An 18,779-nucleotide genomic window follows, 5' to 3' on the forward strand; every position below is an offset into this window, starting at 1 on the left:
CCAAGTATTTCTGAAAGTCTTTGAAGCACTGGAATATGGGTGGTACTGGTCACTGCCTTTTCCTGGTCAGTTCTGGCTGAGCTGATACTCAGCGTTTCACTGACATAGTATTTGTCATGTTTGTAATTTCAAACAAGATGGAGCCTTCTAACCTCACCACATGAAATTTTCAATCCAGGACAGTTAATCTAAGTATTAATCCAGTATTAATCTAATAGGTTTAATAAATTATATTAGAGTAAATTCCTGGAAGTATTACTGTTGTTTAGGTTGCTTACTTTGTTATGAAAATGCACAAATCATCAGCACTCACCAAGACTTCCAAAGTATGCTCTAGTCTATTGGATTTAGGAATTTATGACATTATTGTAATTTTATGTACTGCTTGAAAACTACAGTGAGACCAGCAGAAAATAATTGCAGCTAACTGTTGTAGCATTATGTGGACCAATATAATTAGTTCAAGAACTAAATCTTGCAGTGCTTTGTACATTCAAAGTCCAGGGATAATAGTGCACTTCTTTGGTAAATAAGGGAGTGAAACAGATTTACTTAAATACTTAACTTGAATGACATTCATGAAGCTTTCTGAGGGTAAGATTTAATCTAGATCAGAAAAAAGGGATTGAAAAAGAGAGGTTTCGCTAATTGTCTACCTGATATGTCAGAAACCATTTGGCAAGTGAAAGTATCCTGCGTTTTGCATCTCCTTAACTTCCCTGAAAGAAGGAAATGGTTGCAAATGGTGATTGTTGCTCTTCTGAGGCTAATTTTGGGCAAGTATCTCCATGTGATGACATACTTGAAGAATTTATGTATTTCAATTTCACAAGACATAACTGACGCTTTGAAAATTCAGTATTAACTGATACGTCTCTTGACTTCATTATCCAAGAACAATACATTTCTAACTTAGAAATGTTGCACTTTCTAGTGCTTTTATTGAGTGACACTAACCTTGAGTATTTTGTTCTAGTGTGGTGGATGAGACAGTCTCTGAAGGAGATAAGACATTCTGGAAAAAAAGAGAAATATCTCTATTCGAGAGATGCAGCCTGGATTTACATCATCCCAAATAGTCCTATTGCCCAAGGACTGTAAATATATCTATTGATTTGATTCAAACTTTGTTTTCCATCATTGGCACCTCATATATTACGTGCATGTATCTGCCCAGCAAAGTGACCCGTAAGAATGATGAATAGGAGCTGTACTGAAATCTGTCACTTGCTGAGTCATGCTTTCCAAAAATGTTAATGACAAACTAGATGTAAATGATTTTCCTGTAAAATCCTCTGAAGATTAATTTAGTCTTTTGTTACATTAATTCAGTGGCAGATATCAGAAGCAGTCCAGCTTTCTGCAGCCCAGAAAGCCAAGTGTATCCTGGGCTGCATCCAAAGAAGTGTGGGCTGCAGGTTAAGGGAGGTGATTCTGCCCCTTTACTCTGCTCTGATTAGACCCCATCTGGAGTGCTGCATCCAGCTCTGGGGTCCCCAACACAAGGAAGGACATTGACCTGTTGGAGCGAGTCCAGAGGAGGCCACTGAGATGATTAGAAGGATGAAGCACATCTCCTGTGAGAAAAGGTTGAGAGAACTGGGATTGTTCTACCTGGAAAAGGCTTTGGAGTGACCTAATTGTGGCCTTCCATTGTATGAAGGAAGCCTATGAGAAAGATGGAGAGAGACTTTCTACAAGAGCCTGGAGTGACAGGACAAGGCAGAATGGCTTCAGATTGAAAGATTTAGATTAGATATCAGGAGGAAGTTCTTTGCTGTGAGTGTGGTGAGGCACTGATATGGGTTTGTCAGAGTAGTTGTGGATGCTCTGTGTCTGTGAGTTTTCAAGACCAGGTTGGATGGAGCTCTGAGCAATCTGGTGAAGTGGAAGATGACCCTGCTCATGGCAGGGTTTTGGAACTAGGTGATCTTCAAGGTCTCTTCCAACCCAAACCATTCCGTGATTCTGTGATCTTCCCCATTGATTCTCATAATGGACAAGATTAACTTCTACTTTTTTAGTAGGCCTCTCTAAGCCAATTCGACTTTGATAAGCCAGGTTACCCTATGTGGTGGCTTAGGCAACTGAGCTGATCCCTGGAAGTTCCAACTTTCTGTGTAGAGGTTGGCAAAAAGTAGCTGTAATTGATAATTTCTTCTTCTAACGGTGCTGGATCTGAAAAAGAAGTCTGTCTGTGGTCTCAGGAGGGTAAAAAGTTATTGAGCTTCAGCCTCTATGGACTCAGAGGTTTTTTTGATTTCAAATTCAAAAAAATATTCATTAAGATGTAAGCATAGTTATTACTTTCTCAGTTGTGGGAATTTGGGATATTAATTTTATTTTTAGTCAGTCTGTATCCCCTTGTCAGGTATATTTTAATACTTATCTTAATATAACGTTTGTCTTAGAATTCAGCTCATCTTTGATACAACTTATTCTGTCTGTATTTGCATGGAAGTCCGTATATGTGCATACTATTTAGTTAATTAGCTTTTCCTATGTCTTACAAATTATTGCCATATCAGTTTGGTATAGGTTTTTCAATGTGCATGTTTTCTTTTGGTGGAGCTGAGGGCACCATCACAGAATATAATGCTTTTTCAGTCCTCTCCTTTACTCCCATTTCAGAAAAATGTTTTTTTGCAATCATCTCTTGCAAACACTGTTTTCCCAGTTTGTTTGCATGGTACCATGTCCGATCCCCATTAAGAGGTTAACAATGTAGTAATTTTTAGTCAGTGGGCTTAGAATTATTGTAATAACTTAAGAAATAATCATCTCTGTATTCTGTTTTAGGGCATTATTACTTAGGCACTAATGAACATTTCAGCTAAAAGAAATTCAATTTGGTCTGATTTTTCTATGTAAATTTATATGTAAATTTAAGCCTGAAACTCATTGCCCTATTAGCCTCTGATATTAAATATCCTGTGCACATTTTTTCCTTCTACTTAGTTTCCTGTACTGCAATAATAATAAGAATGGATTCCTTACTAAGCAAGTTTTACAAATATATAATTTGCTTAAGGTGTTTAGTCCTAGATTTCAAGCAGTTCAATTTGCTGTTCTGATCGACTTCACTGCTGATGAACAGTTGGTGCCTTTTTGAAAGCTGATATTTTTGTAAGGCAAAATATGCCAAGTAAAATGGGTAAATAAAGTATTGAAATAATGGCATTGCTGAGGTTCTCTGTCCTCATAACCCTGCCTGGAAAGGAGAGGGCTATCTTGGCAATTAATTTACTTCACATAGAGGGTAAAAAAAGAAAAAGGATCTTGTACAGTGACGGAGGAGGTCCACTTCACAGAGATCTCCTCCACTGACTTAGGAGTGATGAGGAAGCTTGAAGGACTCACCCCCCAAGAGATAGGAGGTTGGGACTTCCATGTGTCTGAATGATCAAGGTGGGAAAGGCCCAGCTGAGTGCAAATGTGTGTGCCTGGGTTAGAAGTGTGTGTGGAGACAAGTGATGAGGTGAGGTGTGTCTTGGAGGCACGTTGCATCAATCAGTTCAAGAGCCAATACTGATTTCTAAAAGTGATTTGACCAAACTGGACTGAGTTATGTTCAGCATGACCCTGAAACTCTGTCGTCAACTCTGCTGTTCAACTCATTTGAGCCTCTTTTGTTCCAAGAAACAGAAATGAGTAATGATGAGAATAAACCAGGAGGCTCTATCTTAAGTCCTACTGCCGACATGTAGACACACTGATGGTTGAAAGCTCTGATCATTTTGAGAGAAGAAAGAAGGCCAAGATCTCTTTTTTCAGTAATATTGCCATCATACCAAGTTCAGTAGCAACGTTCCTGCTTGTCATCAGGTGAGGCACAGAGAAAGAAGGCACTCGTTACTGTTAGAAGAACAGTGTTTTGGTCAAGGACCTGCAAAGGGAAAAAATTGTTACATTATCTCACCAGGCCTATAAAAATAACTTTCTTGGTGCTTAACCTGACTTGAAATGAAAATTTGCTTCTATAGCAATAGTCTGGCAAACTCGGGAGCAAATACAGATGCTTTCACCTCTAGGTCTATGGATTGAAAAAGCTACAAACAATGTAAAATTAATTTCATCACCTTAATGAAACTGTATTTTAATTAAAAATAACTCCTGTGAAGCATAAGAACTGTAGTTAGATGTAGAACTCTTAGATGCTTTGACCAGGTAGTGCTTTTATTGACAACTGCTGATGGTTAGAATAGCATTATTACTGAAGTTGGAACACAGAGAGTTGTTATGCACAGTCATTGTAGAATGTGCCCATCTTCCTGTAAATTACCTTGTTGAACTTAGAAGATATTGGTTCATAGTTTGGTGTGGTGTACACTAACAAAATGTAAAATTGCATGTTATGGACTTAAGTAATTAAGGTACAGTTGCTCAAGGAAGGTTATAGAGGAAGGAATAATGAAAAAATCTTTGTTATAAACTATGTCAGGAAAATATTTCAGAAAACACATATAATATCACAAGTGATCAGTTGTTGATTGTGAGCATCTTTTGAAACAAAGTCTGCTTTACAGAGTATTGCCCCTATGCATAGACTTAGACTATTAGTGTAGGATGAAGTGTGAGCAGTCGTTTTTTCAAGTTCCACAGAGAATAAATGTTATCTGACATTTACGTTTCATTTTATATTACCTCATGTGAGATTATTTCAAATTACCTGCACAAGACAAGAAGTAGGGCACTGAAAGTTGTAAAGGAATAATAATACGACATGTTGCACAAAAGTGCTCAGTCTTGGGCACTGGAAATCTTGTTACAAGAAACAGTTTGAGAAAAGAAATTAATTCTCTTCTTTTTTCAACTTTCACATTTTTCCTTTGTCAAATGTTTATAAAACCCACAACACTGAAATGTGGAACTAAATTAATGAATATAAATGTGTTTGGAACTTGCCAATGATGTTAGTCCTTGTCATTCTTTCTGATAAAATGGTACTTTCAAGAAAAATAATCCTCTTAGCAATTGCATGGGTGGTTTTTTATTTATTCTGGTACTATGCTTCCATAAAAATCCATTAAGGTCTAGAAATGTGAAATATATATATAAATTCTACTGATAAATATACATCTACTCTTATTACCATCCATGAAATAGCAGATCTTTGAAATGTGTGTGGCAATTCCAATGAAATTCCAGGGAAGTACATAATCTTAGGCATTCCTTTATACTGTCAAGAGAACACTGTTTTACATTTTGCAAACACTGGCAATATAAAATTTCCTTTGCGTACAAGATTACAAAGATTTCTTTGATAGTTACTGCTTTTTCCCTAAATCAACTGCCCAATATTTCCTTTTTACTGTAAAAGTATTTCTTCAACACGGCATGTAGATGTTTTACCATAAAATTGTTGTGAAGCTTTTAGCAATAAAATGGTAGATAGATTTAGAAACTTGTTTACACCAGTAAAAACTATTAATCTGAGCTTTAAAGTATTTTATGGCAAATTTAAATCCCATTTTACTGATGCAAGGCACTTAAACGATTTAAATTGTTGGTATAATCTTGCCATCTGTAGAACATTAAATATGTTTTATGTATGTTCCAGTAGTCATTGTCTATAAATGTAAATATATAGAAATTTACGAAATCATAGGCAGACTTGAAGCAGTCTAAGGCAGCTCCGTGTGGGGTCATAAAAGTATTTCATATTCATTTTTTTATTGTATTATTATTTTTAATAGATATTTTATCTTTTCCTCCTCATATTACAATTTGAATTATTTACTTTTTACAAAAATGTACGTAGAAAAATTGTACTGTGAGAAACAAATCACTATATGTTAAAAAAAACCCCAAACCCATGCATTTTGAAATCAATTGCTTGGTTAGAGCAAAGGAAAGAGATCAAAATAGGGATAGACAGAAATATAGGTTCAGAGAAATAAATACATATCTTTCTTTTTGAATTTTATGTATTTCCTATAGATGAATATATATGAACAGAACATACAAATATCTGTACATGTGAAGAGAACTGTAGATATGCCTCCTGGATTATCACAGTGTTCTTCATTAATATATTCCATCTGACCTGTTTAAAGTGGGTTTTTTTTGTAAAGTTTATTGATATTTACACACACAGGGTACATAAAATGAATTTATACTATATTTAACATATTACAGTGAATAAGGGGGCCAGTGGAACCCTGCTGAAATGTAGGAGCTGTGCACAGTGAGCTGCTCCTGCCCAATTCCTGCTCATATTAAAGGTGTTCCACATGTAAAGTGTACAGATTTATCTAATGAGGCCATGCTTTGGCTCCTTTTATTATAGTAATTGGAATCTTATATGCATCTTTAATAGTATCCATGTTTTCCAGACGGTCGAGGAAAGATGACCCTTTCCTGAAGTGTTCATACACTTAAAACAAAGATATGGAGATCACCAGTGAGGGAAAGGACCTAACAGAATGAGAGAAGGAATATTTATTGTGGTGGTGTTATTTTAATGTCAAGTGTTATGAAGTAATATATAAATTAAGAGGAACAGATCCTGCAGAATTCAGCCTGAATAGTTTGCCAGCTTGCAAAGTGGACATTTTCAATTGTCTGTGCTTGGCTGTTGGGAGACAATTTGAAGTTTTTATCTGGTTGGGATTACAGCAGATGAGCTTGAAAGGTGTATTTTTGTAAGCCTTGGCCATGTCCTGGAAGGTGAAGAAGCTTGTTAGAACAGAGACTAGCCAAGAAGACTTAAACTATTCCCTGTTCATGGAATTAAAGAGTTTACAATTTGAAGATTGTCTGAAATGTTTCCTGCTGCAACTTGTCTTTTTTTGGGTTATTTCAGACATCAGACAAAGGCGCAGCCTGGATTTGCAGAAATGTAAATGAAGATTAAGCCTCTTACACTTGTTTGTGAAATATCTTTTACATGTAATGGCTCATAATTAATTTTGGGTGTTTTGGTTTTTATTTTTTTTTTCTTTCTAGGATTCCGTTGGAATTAATATTCCCATCACTAATCCTACAGAAGAAAGGCTTGAGATCACTGTGGTGCTGGACAATCCAGGCCTTCATGGCCCAAATGTTTTCGCTCTTATGCCCAAACAAACCTATTTGTATCACCTGGAGTTTTCCCCAGTTTCTCTTGGCCTTTCCTATGGAAGGTGGGTTGTGAAATTTTGATATTTGTGCTTATGGCTGTTTTACTAATAAAGAGCTACTTTCACTGCAACTTCGGTCACTTGATGGAGATATTGCCCTAAAAAAACCCACGAAAGGTAATAAATAGAATTAAGAAAATTTCCAACTTTAAATATATTGTATCCCAAACAACACTTTTCCTCTGAAGGGAGGTACATTATTGATAGGCAGTAGAATAACACTTGTTATTCTAGTTGACTAGAATTTAGTGAACAATATTTTAGAAACTTACTTAGTATTAGAATTCCCCTCTGAAAATTTCAGATGAATTGCTAGTTTTGTAAGTTTGTAAGTTCTGTAAAGGGAATAACAAAATTTCATATTTTTTTTTTCTGAGAAGGAATGAAATTATAACAACATAACTAAAACCTGGTGAAGAAACCTATAACAGTCTTCACTTAAATCCATTTGCCTTCATAATCTTTCATTAATTAACAATGATCTACTAAATGAATATGGAGAGGTTTTAAATTACAAATTTTTCATCACATTAAAAATCCCAATGAAAGCATGCAGGTATGATAATTAGCAATATAAAGACAGATGACTTCTTGGTCTTAGTTTTAGCCAAACCAGTTCAGCAAGTAATTAAACAGTGAAGAATGCAATGCTTGTTTTCTTGGAGTTTGGTTATCAAAGCATTATTTAGTTGAAGGACTCATTGAAAAACAATTCCCTGTTTTTCAATTATCTCAATTGACTAGCAAAAATATGGGGATGGAGAAGAGGGTAAGGTAGTGATTTAAGAGGAGAGCAGAGACATATGATCAGTGTTGAAAGTCTCAATATTTTCAAAGTCAAAATCCATTCAGAGTTTTATTCTGTTTGCTTGTATTGATTTTTCCAAAGATCAGAATAATGGCAGGTACCACTGAGCCTTATAGCTTTCATGCAATACTATTTTATAAAAATGAGTACTATTATCACTCTAGTATCTTTCTTTTTCTTTGAGAATTTATAGAAATTATGCATTCTGATGCTGAAGATGAGAATAGACCTCATTTTCCTTCATACCAGATAATATTTCTGCTATTTTTCAAGTGCAGAACTTCCAAAGAATAAAATAAAGATTTTGTTTTAATTGGCAAAACTTTGGGCTCAGCTGAGTGGTAGGCTGGGCCTTAGGGGGATATGTGCAAAGATGACATAAAGCACACCCAGACACACTCAGTACAGTTATGCAGTATTGTTCTAGAAAAGTGTCTAATAACCCCTTTAAATTGCAATAGCTCCCAAGTTCTGCAGTTACAGCTGGACAGAGATACTTCCACGTTTACATCCACACTACTGCCTGGTGTTTCTGAAGCCATACTCTGTTTCCTTTGCTATGTTAGCAGCTGGGAAGAACTGTTTGAAATGTGATTGTGGCTGGTGTAACACTTCAAATAGTTCATTCTTTCCTAAACTCTTTTATGCTTACTTTAAAAGCTCTGTTGGCACAGAGGATTGTCTGGAACAATAAAGTCATGGAATATACATAGTTATCTATCATTTAGAAAAAGAAATCCTTAATGGGTCATGGTTTTGCACAGTGCGTTTCTCGTAAGTTCTTATATGCTTCCAGTGCTTTGTTTTAATGTTATTATAACTCTGCTACTCAAAAAAACCCCAAGAAATAGAAAAGTAATTCTGCAGTAGGAAAGAACTGTTTTAGAATGTCTGTCACAAAAATATATTGCTGTACATATCTGACCTAACAGCAAGCAATTTTCAGTCATGACAACTTTTGATTGTACATCAAAACAATATATTGAATATTCCCTTGAAGCATATCATTTTGTCATGCTGATAGAAATGTATCTATATCTATTCCTCAGTTTTCATCACTAGATTTGAAAAGGTTTTCCTTTTTAAAATTAGTGTATAGTATTTCTATTACTTTGCTCTCTAGGTTGAAAATGGCTAAGAAGAAAATTCTGTGACACTGAAAAGAAATTAAAGCTTACTCTTTTAAGTTGAAATTTGTTGTAATTTTGATAAAAGAAAACAAACAAAAAACCCTAAGCAACAAACAACTTTTAATGCTAGAATTTAGGAAAGATTGAGAAGAGATTTTGTTGCATCAGTAATTCTAAATATTATTATTTTTGGTAGCTGAATCCAGACATCAGCAAGAAGTGTTAGGGGAAACGTGGGAGATAATTAGAGAGTTCACTGTGTTGAATTCATTAGGTTTTTCCTGAATTTTAATCTGTATGTGTTTTTAATTGTCTGAACAAAAGCTGTGTCATATTAAGCTTATGTATCTGTTTTTAGTGTCATATTCCAGTCCGATGTGGTTGGAGAGTTTTGGTATGCACTGAGGCTGATTGTAGAAAAGGCATCCCCAACCAGTCTACCTGAAATAAAATGTGAGCTTGGAAAGTAAGTATGTAGTTCATAATGCTAGACTGGGTCACTGTTTTTAAGTATCGTGGAAAACATAGGAAAAGTGTACATCAGAAAGTCAGAAGAGTGCTCTGTATGTACTGTAGTAATTTGCAGATGATTTTCCTAGATATATGAGTAGGTAGGTAAAATTTTCCTTGCAGAAAAACAATTGGAATGAAACTGTAGCCTATATGTAAACTTCCTCTGAAGTCTTTATATAAACATCACTCTGAAAATACTGCAGAATGTAATCATCAAGATCCATAATACAGAGTTCTGTAGTTTGCTTTATTTTTTGTTTCTTTTCATCTTTCTGTACTAGGAGAATATTGACAATCCTGCTTTACAAATGCTTCTATGGAAGTTAGCAATTTCTTTTAACCTCTCAAGAAATGGCAAAGTAATACAACTTCTGACCTGCAGGTCCTGGGAGTAGACACGGTTGGAACAACAAAAGAGTTAAGAAAATGAGCTACTTAGAGAAATTAACCCAATTATTACAATCTTTCAACAAAATTTCAATTTTCATTTTGACAGCATAGTGGTCAGTTTTGACTTTAAACACAGAAACCAAAACTTTTAGGATAAGACTTTCAAGAATGTCAGAATTTCAGTAATGCTCTTCCTCCTATTACCTCCACTTACTAGTAGGTTCTGTGGACACACTGCTCTTCTGAATGCTAAATTCCCTTTCTGTATGTCATATCTTTGACTAAATCTGTAGTTAAAATACTTTAAAGACTGAGCAAAAACTCTGTTAGGACCACAGCATGAAATTTTACCTCATTAAATTTTTGTAAGTGAATATATTCAGCTGTTCAAATATGATGCACAGACTGGGGATAACTGGCAATGTCTTTGTTACTCTGTTCTAAAGAAAAGAGGTTGTGCTATTTCCTGATTCTTACTTTAAAATTCTGGGCTGGAGTAAAAGCCACAGTTTTTCTCTTCTATGTAGGCTGATGCTATTAGGAGTTAGAAATTACTTAAAATCTTTTCATTCAGACAACCTGGCATTCATAATTTTCTCTGGCATGCACTACCTGTGAACTACATGCACAAATGGTCTGGCTGAGAATAGAAAGTCATCCCCTCCTGCTGCAAGTAAATTGCATACTGGAAAAGATAAGCTACATTGACTACAACTCTTGACTGTCAAAACTCTGATCTGAAACTCCTTAAATCCCATGTTTTATTTTTTCAAATGAGATTTCTTTTTGCCTTACAAGTACATGCATGTTGAAATTCCAATGTGTGAATCTGTTTCTATTGTGTCAACAACATAATGTCGTCAGCACTTTTCTTGAAGTGTAAAGTGTTGTAGAATGGGAATCGGTTATGGCATTGGGGTTAAAATTAAATTACTGAGAATTGCTCTGCCTGCTGAAAAGGTTCACTGTGAAGTCAAGTGAATTGGCTGCATTAATGTATGGTGAATATGTAAAGGCAATGCAGGTAGACATTTATGTTTTGTCTGTTTAAGAAAGGTATCAATTTGTTTTGTTTTAAATGGTGTACCTCCTTGCTAGGTACCCAGAGATGTGAACTGTAAATGTCATCAAATGTTTGAAGAATTTCTGGTTGGTGAAGATTTGTGCTTCTTTAGGAGACTAACTTCCATTCTACCACCTTTTCCTTGAATGCAGAAGAAACATTAGCATATGCCATATCCTTCTAAGAATAATGTTTTTCATTGTGTGTTGCCTGAATTCTTTTTTCAATTGATCTGAAAATTTAAAGAATTTATGTCTTTTCAAGGACATCTTTTCAACATCACCTGGAACTGGATTAGGAGCCAAGAACCCATGGGTACACTTAGAATCAGTTTCTAACCAATTCTTGAAAGAGAAAAGAAAAAAATTCTAACAGTTTCTTTTAATACTTCTTCAGATTTTAACATTCTGGGATTACCACAGTCAGATCTACTTTTTGTTTCTGTCCAGGTAGATTTAACACATCCTTTACCATATGTTTCTAAGCAGGGAAACCTTCTCCGTGATATTCTTCGTTTTCATTTATCCAACCTGTTATGGTCTCCACAGGGAAGTCATTGAAGGTGAATCAGTTGAATGATGTTCACAGTGGTCTTGAATTTACTGCCACACAGGACAACTTTTTCCAGCATAACCACAATAGTCAATCTACATGGGGTGGCAGGTGCTCTTAATGGATTTTGATTGCTTGAAGAACCTCTAAGTCAAGTAGTTGCTTACTGAAATTTGAGATATTCCAACCTAGTTTTCCCTTTGACAAAGTATTATGTATGAAAGACACCAGACAAAAAAAATATAACAGATAGAGATGGTATATGTGACAAATGGGAATTATCAAGTCAATCTGAAGTTCTTTTGTGAAAGTTTCCTGGTATTTCTCCACTGTTTGCTGTGGAGATACAGTGCTTTGACAGTTAGTCAGAAACATGTCTACTACTCACTGCTGGGGGTTTATGTCACTGCATGTGTTGGAAGGACCCAACCTGTGCACAGGTTTTAGGGTTCAAAGTTACAGCATAAAGCTTGACTGAAATATCTCCTGAATGTTGCTTTTTATATTTTCTTTTTCCTTGATGATTTAGCTATGATTAATCAACTCATTTTTTCCAGAGAATAAATATGTGGAGTAATCTGGCAGTTGACCTGCCACAGCTTTGACTAGTGGGAATATCCATCAGGTAGATAAATTACAGCAAAACCAATACATGTATCTCATTTTTCAAACTTTTCTCATTTACTGTTTTCACTGATTCACCTTGAATCTCTTTTCTCTGTCCCTTGGTGTTATAACAAGGATGTGATTTATGGTCATATAAGTTTGTTAAAGGCAGAAAAATATTGAGATACTTATGAATTATTTTTAAAATTGTGCTCCCTACCCTATTTAAAGTATCTCATGTTTATTCTTTAATTAGAAAATAAAATAAATAGAGGACCAGCTAATTTAAACAGAACACTTATGCAATCACCATACTCCAATCTTTGTTCTGGGAGAGTCACAATACTCATTAAAATACATAATCTACATGTGTAACATAATGATTCTATGATTATGCTGTAATGAACAACACAGAAATGGTACAAAATGAAATGTTAAATGGATTTAGAATTTATTGTTATTAATAATGATTATTAATATTAATTAATGTTATTAAATGTGTCTACACTAGTGGGAAAATGGTAATGTGAAATAAATAAGTCTTATTCTTAAAATTACTAATTTTTCAAGAAATAAAAAGAACTATAAATAATGAAATGCAATAGAAGAAGCTTTGTAATTAATTGTCATTGTGTATATGTTGTTTTTTTTTTCCAGATGGGCTCGTCTATACATACCTCTTTTTAATTCTACTCATCAACCTCTGGAGCTAGAAATTGTTAACAGCAATCCTAGGAATTTTTCAATTGAGTCTGACACAGGACACTCTGTAAGTAAGATTTCTGTGCTTTCACAAAAGTTATAGAAGAGAGCCTTCTTTTCAAAACAAATTGAATTGTGTATTGTACTGTGGGTTCAGAATATGCCATCCTTTAGACATTATAGGTATTTATTCTAGAGATTTTACAGCTTAAAGATAAAAATAATTAAACTTGAAAGGCAACTCGAGCTGAAGTACAGATGTTTTTTCCCCTGGAATACTTTGTCAAATGATTTTGAGCAGGACTAAAGTGTAGGTTGCAAATAATTCAGGAGATATTAGAAGAAGAAGAGGAAGTTGTAAACAAAACAACTGATTAGAAGCTTCACAAGTATCTAAGAATCAACAGGATAACTAGACAAATATTTAGATTAGTAGATGAAATGTTAGTGGAAGAATATAAGAATGTCTCATAGTCATGGCAGTTATAAGTGACCTGCAGGGCCTATGAATAATAATTTGATCAATATAGCCACAAATAAGCTTCAAGCAAATACCTCGAATAATTTCATTCTCTGAACTCACAGTTACTCTGAGAATGATTTCTGTTGAGGAAATCTAAACCCTCTTACTGCTCTGTACACCGCTTTTTCCTTCTCCGTTACAGAAGTTTCTCTATCTTGCTGCGTAGCATTTATGTCCTTTCCAGGGCTAGGAGTTGTATAGATTGGCTCAGATTTCATAGTTTCATTGAGACTGGCTAAAGTTCTAGGTGAATGGGGTTCAGAAAAATATTTATTATTGACCATTGATTGCGAGTTAATAATACAGGCCCTATAAAAAACTTTTTGGATATTAACAATTAATTCTATGAAATATGTCTCCTTTTGCTGTTGGGGAGATGAGAAAAGAGAGGACAGATGCACAGAAACTCTGGGTTAGGGGAACCTCTGTCATGAATGAGTGGTGTCGAGCGCATCTGTCACAACCTCAGATTAGGATGTGAATTTGGAACTTTTAACATGAAAAAAAAAGAAAAGTAAGAAACCTGTTATGGACAGGAGAAAAATGGCAGTTACACCTTTTCTAGACATGAAAAAGGTAGTACTGGGAAGACGTACACCAGAGATGGTTTGTCCCTTCCAACCCAAATTATTCTATGATTTAATGAGTCTATTTCTGCAAACTGGTATGGGGATCAGAGAGAGAGAGGAGGAATATTGTAGTAAGATCCTAAAATAAAGCTGAGAAGATACAAAATTGTATGGAGAAAAAAGAGGAATGCTGTAAAGTGATAACGTGCAGTTTTGGCTTTCAGAAACTAAACATCTTTCAGCCTTAAATATGTCAGTACAACCAGACCAAATGTTCTTAAAAGGGACTGTGAAGATAGCAGCTAAAGATCACACTTATGTACTGAACTGTCATATATGTTGCAACATAAGATTCCATTACATTAAAAGTATAAAACATGAAGTGTTCATTTTAGTCTTTTATGTCATGCATATTATCACATCTTCATACACTGTGTTAAATCTCAACAAGTGCTATTACTAATAATTTCATCGATTAGTATTTGAATAGGAGCTAAGAAACATAATGAATGCAAACTATATTAATTACCTGGGAGTATTATATATGGCACAGAAGTGAATTAGATTTAATTATAGTGACTTTTGGCTGCTGCAGATTGTTTATTACCTTGTGCAGGAATTTGAAAACAAAAATCTTCTCCTTTCATCTTTCTTAATTTATCACCAGAGATTCAGAGATCACCAAAACCTGTATTGCGTTGTTTAGGAAAAGACACATTCATCTCTAACTGCAGTAGTTTTCTTTCTTTTCTTTTTAATATAATCCTCAGTCCTGTATATCATTTATGGATTGAATTCTGAAATGTTGTTAATGACAGTTCTTCCAGTTAAAGGGTAGCTTTGGTGAATTTGCTATAGGCATCTACCAAATATTTATTTTGTGTATCATGTATCGTGATCTGGAGATCATCTAATCCAACTCACCCTGCTAAAGCAGGTTCACCTAGAGCAGGATACACAGGGTCATGTCCAGGCAGTTTTTGAATATTTCCAGAGATGGAGACTCCACAGTTTCTCTGGGCAGCCTGTCACAATGTTCAGTTACCCTCACACTAAAGAAGCTTTTCCTCATATTCAGATGGAACTTCCTGTGCCCACTGTCCCTTGTCCTGTCACTGGACAGCACTGGAAAGAGTTTGGCCCCATCCTCTTGACATTCCCCTTAAGATACTTATATACATTGATGAGATCCTCTCTCAGTTGTCTCTTCTCCAGACTGAACAGGGCCAGCTCAGTCTCTCCTCATGAGACAGATGCTCCAGACCCCTCGTCATCTTTGTAGCCTCCTCTGAACTCTCTATGGTATTTCCTTGTCTTTCTTGAGCTGGGGAGCCCAGAACTGGACATGGCACTCCAGATGTGAATTTGATTCTCTTGAATATGTTGCATCCTAGTCCATCCACACAACAGTGCATTCCAACTTCCAGAAGATTTCTCCTTGTTCTTGTAAACCATAACCCATGTTTCAGGTATTAGTTTACATTAATGTCTGTTTCAAAGCCTTTTTTTTGTGTCTGGAACTAGTTTCCCAGCTTATCAAGTTTCTACTCTCTTTAAAGCAAATAATGATTTCTTGTCAGCAGAAAGATTCTGATTTGTGCAATCCTCAGGTTAAATGCAACAATAAAGAGCAAGTTTTTAGAACAATAGATTGAAGGTGAGATTGTCCAATGTAAGATAGATAATATTTGAAGACAGTAGAGTCAGGTGAGTAATTTTAATATTTCATACAACTTTCTGTATTTGTTTTTATGTCATCTAAGATGTCTTGAATATAGTGGCCTGTCAGTCAGAAAGTGTCTCAAATGGACTTTATCAGTCACTGAGTTATGTTAGATAAGTCAGATTCAACAGTGCTATCAAACAAATTTTTTCCTTCCTAGAGATATTTGCCTGAAATTAATAACCAAAGTTTTTACTAATATTTCAGAATTTAAACAAATTCAAATATATATGTCATACTTCCATGTGTGGGGAATTTTGTTCCAATTTCAATTTGGGACAGAAGGCATTATTGAAATACCACAAGGGATTATTTTCTATAAATCTGATTCAACTTCAAGTACTGACATCATTAATAATGGGCTTTCCCGAGGTCCAGTTGGATTAGGCTCAAGTATTCCTGAACTTCAAGATGAATAAGGAAGTCACAATGGAGTTCAAAGGCTTTAAATCTCTTGTCAGCTCCATGTAAATTAGAAGCAGCTCCAGGAACCTCTTTGTAAACTGCTAATAATGAGAAAAGTATGCTTTTCTTGTTAACGGCTTTACAATTATATCCTAAAACAGCTTTAAATGGAATAGACCATCTTGATTTTCTTTCAAGAGTTTGATAAAAGCTTTTAAGGATTCTCTTTTAATGTAATTTGGGTTTTCATATATTTTTTTCCTTTTATGTATGTGATTTTGGTGGTTTTTTTAACAAACTATACCTAATTTTTGTTTCACTTCTTGTCAACTTTAAACTAACTTAATAACTTTATAAATACTGTCAAATTATCTAAAGTTGGAATAAAAATGAACTCACATAAGTATACTGTAGCACTCCTAGCTTGTTTTTCATTAGCATATGGGGCATTATGAGTTTCTGGGGGAACAATCATTGGAATGTTGAGTTTTGTGTTTCTGTCCTGACAGCAGTTTTCTTTGTTTTTAGTTAAGAAAGACTCATGTTCAGCATTTAACAGCTGAAAATTCTCAATCATCAGTCATGCTATGTTCCCCAATTTAATACTTTTCCTTCTTGTAAATACATGGACATATTTCAACTGTGTCTGTATTATATTGTTACACACATATATTTATGATGTACCAAAAAGTCTTACAAATGGGATCATCTTTATTGCCAAAAAGAAACATACTTTCACTTTAAGTCTTCAGTTTGCTATTCTCCTGGCTTATAACCATCCTAAACCTTTTTCATGAAGCTTTGTTCTGTCCTGATTGACTTTGAAATAGAATTTTTATTGAGGAAAAATAACAAAGAAGGGTTGTCAGAGAGGGGTGAAATCTCTCTGTGCAAACTTTAGTATTTTCTTAATGGCCATGAGTATTGTTTTGTATAGAGTAGAGAACAGAGAACAGATTTAGTGAAAAATTTCCCTTCTTTTGTCAATTTATAACAAGAATAATGTATTTGTAGTTAGTCAGTCTTCTTCAGACTTGGTTTCTGTATTTGAACAGTTATATCTGAGATCTTATGAAGAGCAATGATGCCAGGTTTTTTTCACATGAGTATCTTGGAAGTCACTTGTTTATGTAAACAAAATAAAAGGCAGGGGTTTTGTTAACTTCAGAATATTTTGAATGATTGTGAAAAATATGACCTTCTTAAAATATGTTGTTTAGCATGATTTCTTAATTCTAATTTTAAAAGCAATTTATTCTTTGGTCTTCAGTAGAAAGTAAGTTATCTTTTTGCCTAGCTTATTTCAAAACAAATTACTTTTTGGATTTAAAAAACATCATCTGTGTAATACCAAAAAAAAGAAAGTTAAACCCACATCTATAGTATAAAAGATAAAAATCCTTTCTGCTTTCAGAGCAGGCAGTCTGCTGGATTATCATAACTCCATGTTGATTATTTAGATTCATTGTGGCAGTGCATTTTCTGTGTAATGATAATATGTCAAGTAATGCTTATTGAAAATCGAACTCCTGTCTGTTTTCATCTTTATGGAAGACTTATTATTCAAAAAAATTCATATCTCCTAGTGAAACTGGTCAAAATTTAAAAATCTTAGCTGTAATTTAATTATGTGTTCTTATTCTGTGACAACCTGTCTTTACCTGCTTTTTCATTTTTTTCAAAAGTATTTGGAAGGGAGTTCTTTTTATACTAAGATTCTTTCTCCTTTTTTAAGTCTTCATTTGATAAATGGGTCTGGCTGCAGCAGGAACTGGACTGCAAATGAAAGTAAAAAATTCTCAAAAAGAGGTCTCTGCATACTGAGCATGCCCAGGAACTGACTGAGAAATGAGCTGTTCAGGCTCATTTTAGATGACAAACAGCTAAATGAACTCTGGGCAGTGGGGAGGTGGAGATGGAGGTGGTTTGTGGGAGATGACACTCTCTCAGGTCTGTTATTCTGGGTAGTACAGAACCTTGCAAAGGTGACAAATGGGGGAGTGGCAAATGCGCTTTCAAGTTATCAGTCACCTGTGGGATATGTGGGATTTTGGAGTGTGGGGATGTAGGAGTGAGCCAGGAGTGCATGAGACCCACCTGCTTATCCTTCCACAAGTATCTCTTATCACAAAGTGAGAACTGTAAAAAATTGTAAAATTTAAATTGGAAAGTTTGAAAAAGTACAGTAAACCTCCTCATCAATAGACAAGACAGTTAATATATTCAATTAACTGTTATGGCAGTATTCTGGTGTATTATTTTAAAACTTGCACCCCAAAAGAGAAAAATAACATTTCACATTTTGTATGTTAGTTGAGCACATATGAGCTCTGTCTTCTCTTCTGCTCAGTATATTTCCCATTGACATCAGTAGGAATATCTGCTAAAGGCACACCATCATCCCAGTCCCTAACTGTGCTGGTACCCTACAGACACATCCAGAAGATGACTGGCAAGATCCTGCCAGCATCCAGCTCTGAGATGGCAGGGAAAGCCGTGGGGCAGTGAGGAAAAGCAACCTAAGCCTTATTAGGGGTCTGTTCTGCTAGTGAGCATCTCTGTCTCTGCTTTACCCTCTGGAGATTCCAGTTTGTCCTCAGAACTGTGGTTGTGGCCAGTGGTCCCGGTGCCGCACTGGGCCGCCACCCCTGTTCCTGTCAGAATCCTTGTGTCT

At 35.1% G+C, this 18,779-nt stretch overlaps 1 protein-coding gene across 3 annotated transcripts in view; it reads left to right on the plus strand.

Moving 5' to 3' along the window:
• The window catches only part of CFAP47 (cilia and flagella associated protein 47), a 278,312-nt gene that overhangs the window by 185,522 nt on the left and 74,011 nt on the right, over positions 1 to 18,779 (plus strand). For all 3 annotated transcript variants that reach the window (XM_032680035.1, XM_032680036.1, XM_032680037.1), the window contains exons 52-54: positions 6,949 to 7,124; positions 9,418 to 9,525; positions 12,841 to 12,952. In XM_032680035.1, coding sequence (XP_032535926.1) covers positions 6,949 to 7,124; positions 9,418 to 9,525; positions 12,841 to 12,952 — 396 coding nt within the window. The remainder of the gene's footprint in view (positions 1 to 6,948; positions 7,125 to 9,417; positions 9,526 to 12,840; positions 12,953 to 18,779) is intronic.

The sequence above is a fragment of the Chiroxiphia lanceolata genome, chromosome 2 (genome assembly GCF_009829145.1).
Source record: "Chiroxiphia lanceolata isolate bChiLan1 chromosome 2, bChiLan1.pri, whole genome shotgun sequence".
Classification (NCBI taxonomy): domain Eukaryota; kingdom Metazoa; phylum Chordata; class Aves; order Passeriformes; family Pipridae; genus Chiroxiphia; species Chiroxiphia lanceolata.